The sequence below is a fragment of the Amblyomma maculatum genome, chromosome 2 (assembly GCF_055883805.1).
Source record: "Amblyomma maculatum isolate TAMU_Amacu chromosome 2, ASM5588380v1, whole genome shotgun sequence".
Classification (NCBI taxonomy): Eukaryota; Metazoa; Arthropoda; class Arachnida; order Ixodida; family Ixodidae; genus Amblyomma; species Amblyomma maculatum.
The window spans coordinates 49,456,780-49,462,664 of NC_139345.1; the positions used below are offsets into that span (position 1 = coordinate 49,456,780).

At 47.3% G+C, this 5,885-nt stretch overlaps 1 protein-coding gene across 1 annotated transcript in view; it reads left to right on the plus strand.

Annotated features, from left to right (window-relative positions):
* Window positions 1-5,885, plus strand: part of AQP (aquaporin) — a 35,453-nt gene that overhangs the window by 11,539 nt on the left and 18,029 nt on the right. Inside the window, exons 2-4 of the mRNA XM_084594088.1 lie at window positions 1,711-1,983; window positions 3,306-3,501; window positions 4,445-4,526. Coding sequence (XP_084450214.1) covers window positions 1,734-1,983; window positions 3,306-3,501; window positions 4,445-4,526 — 528 coding nt within the window. The 5' untranslated portion in view covers window positions 1,711-1,733. The remainder of the gene's footprint in view (window positions 1-1,710; window positions 1,984-3,305; window positions 3,502-4,444; window positions 4,527-5,885) is intronic.

Sequence of the window (5,885 nt, forward strand, 5' to 3'; positions counted from 1 at the left end):
AGGTTCGACGATGGGGCATTTTTCAAAGATGCCTTATGTTGGCGTAGACGGGTGTTGATACATTTACCTGCTTGGCCTATATACCTCTTTCCGCAAGAAAATTCAATGTCATACACCACGCCTTCAGCACATGGTACGAACTTAACCTGGTGATTTATTTTACACGACCTCCTCTCGCTTATTTTTTGTTGATTCTTCATTCTTCTGTCCACTATGGCACATATCTTGGCAAGTTTTTTGGGGGCTGAAAATACTACATCAACACCATATCTTGATCCTATGTTCCTTAACCTATGCGACAACCGGTGTCCGTTATTCTCCTCTCTGTTTGTCCCAAGTAGCCGCGCTGTTTTTTGATCTTGCTATGAAAGTGAAGTGAATCCCCCCCCCCCCCCCCCCCCCCCCCCCAGAAAAAAAAAAAAAAAGAAAACATCATCAGGGGTTATCTCTGTTAATCCGGTTAGTGCAAAGTACATCTCGTTTTACTTGTTTTTATTCCATGCAATCGCTGTTTTTACACGATACTTGCCCAATGCAAGCTTTGTGAATATATGGGCCTGGTGCGCTGCAGTTCCAGCTGTACATGTGGTGCTATCTGAGAGCCGCCGCGTCAAATCGCGCAGGTTTAACCGAAGCCTGCGCGATCAGCTTAAGTGGAATGGCGAACTGAGTCACGGTGGCCGCGGCGGAACACGGTGGCTCCCACCGGCTGAAAAGAACGCCGCGGAATAGAGAGATGTACAGGACGGCTTAGGCGGGGGAAGGTAGAGACGAAGAGACAAGATACCTCTCTCTTCGAGCCATTGGTGCCAAACCGCGAGTCTGCAACGCCCTATCAAGCGCCACTCAGGATGGACAAACAAGAGTGAACCCCGCTAACTGCCGAATCAGATATCCTACCAGCCAGTGTTGAGAGGGTATTCAGCCTTCCTCGTCAGGCAAAGCTTTGCTAAATATTTTACCAGGTTACCCCTTTGTTGGCTTTCTCTTAATAGAGAGGAAACTCTTTTGATTCTGCTATGGTTAACTCCCAACATAACGTTTATAGGTCCTCTCCGACAGGCGGACACAACATATTTTTGTAGTTTTTTTCTTCAGAACTGCAAATGAGTTGAAAATAGCGATAACCTGACACATCACTACTGATTTGAAATTAAACCACAAAATATTCGCTCAGTGGAGCCAATTTCTGTACCCGAACCCGTGATGCGTTGATTCGTGCCCTACTGCAATGTTAACGATATAACCTACACAAACTATAATGAATCACTAACGAGCCCAATCTGCTGTTCTGGCCTACTATCACGTGTGGCTGGTGGCAAGGAGGTTCCTGCGTGGGAACCCTGAAACCTCCGGCCGCCATACAACTGCTAGCTTAGAAACAGACCGCTCAAACTGAGGCGCGGCTGACAAAAGCCCCTTCGCCACCCCTTGGGAAAGGTCATTATCGGATTTGCTGGACAAGAGGATACTTCGGTTCTGTAGCCGCGGAACGATGCGTACGCTATCTTGCTGTGTGCCGGTTGCCTGCACAGGAGCGTCGTGCAGTTGACGTCACATGAATGAGTTTTATAGACAGAGGTAGTACTGACCTTACTAAACGCGGTGCGCGCTCCCCTGTAGGAAAGATCGGTATTGGTGTTCAACTGCCTCCTGCACCCAGCACGGTGACTTAATCAGGTGGGACCGTGTCATGTTGCACGTGGGCAGGCCGGTGCGGAGAGTGGAGAGGCATGGAAGAGCCGGGACTGGTGGCGGCGGCGGCGGCGGAGGAGGATGTGGAGCCTTTGGAGCTGGCAGCCGCGGTAGTGACGACATCATCGTACATGGACGAGCTGGTCCCCTACCTGGTGCTACTGGGAAACACGCTTCTCTTCGCGATGGTTCGACGGCTAGCGTTCCGAGTGTCCCCGCTCAAGTGGAGACTGTCCGTCTCCGAAGCCATCGCAACCTGGGAGCTGTGCAGCGATGTCGCCGAGCTAGGTGTGTTCTTGCCGCATGCATGCCGTAGGGACCGAAGAGTAGGATGCGCAGTTTGCAATGAATGCGGTTTGATTTTGTTGTACACAATGGCCACACTGTCGCCGAGATGGTTCCTTAAGGCAAGCGTAGTTCGTCCTCACAAGTGGTAGTCGAGTCCGACTGATTCAGATCTTCCCCTAAGTAGCATACAAACTAGGATATACAACAGAAGGGCCAACTACACTTGCTGAACAGATGAGCCAATCCGGGGTCAATGACAGGGCCAGTAGCACTGATGTCATGGTGGCGCAACACTTGCAGGCGTTGGAGCAGTGCAGATACCAGTTTGCATCACCAACAAAAGATCGCGCGAAGTTTGCTTTCCCTTGACGAAACCCGGCTAATTTATATAGGCAAGATACCGGGAGCTTACCAAGCTGTACGACGAACACTAAAGCAACAAAAAAATGACTGGACATTTTGGTGTCATTGTCATAATATATACTGTACCCTAACGATCATGTTCATGTATTCTTCCCGCCCCAAGGATGCACCGCGGGGTACCGTATGGTCCCTTAGCAGTTTCTACCAGCTGGAATTTTCAGTGAAATGCAGCTCATCATCGAACCCGAATTTTTGTAGCAGAAAGTTACAGCGACTGAGCTATACAATGCTGACGATCGTGTTCTAACTGCTGGCTAGCGTGTAAACGCGCTCACTGAACCTCATGCGTAACATGCACCATAAAATATAGACCACGCGCGGCGTGAAGCAAGAAGCGTAAACTAGGATAAGGGGAGAAACTTCATAAAGCTTCACTTCAGTGGCCAATGTTTCGACAAGAGGACTTCCTGTTTAGCGAAAGCAGTCTTCTTGACGAAAGGTTGGTCAAGGAACACCTTTCCCTCTCTGTGTTCATATTTGTGCATGTTTCTTCTCTTTTACCGCTCGTCTTACAAGGCACATGTCAGAGCAACAGGCGTTGCTAAACTGGCTGCTTCCTTCGCACATGCGTGACAGTGAAGTTTGTGTAAAAGATGCTGCCAATGAGCCAATACGGTGGACTATAAAATGATTTTTATGAACAGCTTCTAAGCACCCCCCTCCCCCCCCCCCTTTTTTTTTTACAGCTGAGCCTGCCTTATATATTTGAGCATTTCGTAAGTTTATCAGGCTCCTACCGCATTGCATTATATTTTTCTTGTTTTGGTATCTAGTCCACAACTCTAGACCACAGACAGGCTTCAATTAATATTTTTTTTTTCGCTAGGCTCCCAGGTGGGTGTGCTGATAGAATATATTCCCTCGATAATTTTACACGTAACACGGGGGTTAATGCGCAGGCATCGTGTACGAAAGGCACGGCGTGTGGGCGTACGCGCTGGCGCTGCTTGTCTGCTGCGTGTGGTGGTGCCGGGCGTTCGGCGACGCCGAGGCCTGTCCCTGCGGACCCATCGAGGACATGCTGTTCGGTATCGGGCCCGGGGATTACCGGGCCCGGTTGCTGGGAGAGCTGCTGGGCGGAGTGCTCACCGCCATGTGAGGCGCTAGAAAAATGCCTAGCAGTACTACAGTGAACTACTGTAGCAGTATGAAGCATATAGCTGTGATCCAAAATCAAGGCGCAGTCAGGCCAACTGTGTCTCCTCTAGGTCATCTGCGAGGTGTAAAACCATTCCAAAATATGTCGTGCTGGCTTCCTCCAGAAGCCTTCAGTGAGCATTCGCTGAAGAACCGCATACCGAAGTCCTTTTGGACTGCAGCAATCGTTATGCAATTCCTGACTGTTACCGGAGCTTTCGACACGAAATTCCAGGACACAATGAAATTTTGGAACTTTTGTTTTTTGTCCATAGGTTTCCGAGTTTGTTCGAACTCAACAGGACTGAAATGTCATCTAACGCTTTCACAGTTAAATTCGGTAAAAGAGTAACATACTATACCGTCGCATGTGCAATGGAACCAAGAGCCGTATTCCATAAGCTTCCATTTACCATGTTCTTGATCGGACGTTGGTATGACATTAGCATCACAGCAAAAAGATAACGTCCTGTCACATATATCAAAGACAGCACTCTCCTGCTGTCGGCGACAGCAATCGCCACTCGTCGCAGGCATCGGATAACCATCGGCTTCCTCATGCTCCCAGCACTGAGGTGCGGTCGCTTATGGGCCAATGGTCCGGTCCATTCCCACAAACGCTTTAAAGCCACGGCTTCGTCACTCAACAAGTGACCGGCGCCGGAGAACTAAATGGGCCCGAAAAGAAAAATAGCAGCTTATGGGATACGACCCCTGAACTTCATGCGCGCGTATTCAAACGTGCCTAGGTTGAGCGTTTGCGTTTTAGGCATTGCAGATACTTTCTGGCTTGAGGACATATGACCAGTTACAGAATGAGGCAGCGTTTTTGCTTCAATCTGCAGAAAAGAACGACAAGTGAAGGGTACACTAACCGTCGCCGGTTGTTGTGTCTGAGCAGATACATAATGTTCATCTGGTCCTGGCATCTGATTCCTGAGCACAAGACCATGGCAACGACAGAATGCCAGACCTCGCTTATGGTATGTATACACACGAGTGTGATGCGCACACGGTCGTTCATTACAGAGCTCCCCAAGAACTTGCAAGAATAGGCGGCAATTGTGAAGTTGGAGGTTAAAATAAATGACCGTTGCTCCTATAGAACACCTGTCCACCGAGTACGTGCCAATGGCGGTTGCTTTTAATGGCAATGAGTGAGGTACTCCCTAACGTGAAATGTGACCACAGCTATTTAAGCGTTTTTGCGATATATTGATGCGAAGAACTTGAGATGGTTGGTCGTATGTATGTATGTATGTATGTATGTATGTATGTATGTATGTATGTATGTATGTATGTATGTATGTATGTATGTATGTATGTATGTATGTATGTATGTATGTATGTATGTATGTATGTATGTATGTATGTATGTATGTATGTATGTATGTATGTATGTATGTATGTATGTATGTATGTATGTATGTATGTATGTATGTATGTATGTATGTATGTATGCATGTAGTTACATACAACGGCAACGGCACCAACGGCGACGCGGCTCAACCGCCGAACGGGCGCATAAGAGCTGCGCTTTAAAAATTGAGCACAGGGTCTCTGAAGGCTCCTCTCTACTACACTGTGATCAATATAGTTTGACTCTGGCTATTCGTCACTGTCAAAATGAAAAAAAAAATGAAGGGTCTTGGTAGCAAATTATGAAGATTTCTATCTGAGATAGCCAGCATTGGGTTGCTAAACTGCATCTCAAAGCGTGATTGCAAAATGAACAGGCCAGTGTAGCAGTCAGGCAACTTGTTTGCCTTCCACCGAAGCCAACTTTTCAGCATTAAATATTGAGGCTAAAAGTGCCTTCAGTGGCTCGTGCGGCGACGAGGAGATGGCGTGCCGCTACGCTAGATGAATTGTAGCGTAAAGTCAAGGCCTGCGAAATTCGATTGGTGTACCTGAGGCACGTGAATATCCCATCACATGAGTGACACGCAATGTCACAACACACAAGAGTGAAAACTATTCGTGCTTCCTCTGTACAGTGTATACAGATGGCCGTTTTAGCTCGGACATTAGCGAGGTGTCGCCGAATAAAATGTTGCGGTTGCCCAGAATCAGCGTTGGAGGGATGTTTCAACTTTTCAAATATCGATCCGAAATAATGCAGTATTCGGTTTCGAAACAAACAGCAGTGCATTCGGAGACGCCCGGTACTTTAGAATTATTTCAGAAGAGCCGAAAAACGCGACATTGGTAATTAATAAAAAAAAAGTGAAATACCCAAATAAAGAAATAACATGCACGTATTTTTTTTTAACGTGTCAGAACTCGAGTAGTGTCAAAGATGATCAATATTAAACAAAAATAAGCAGCTGTTTTATTGGTTT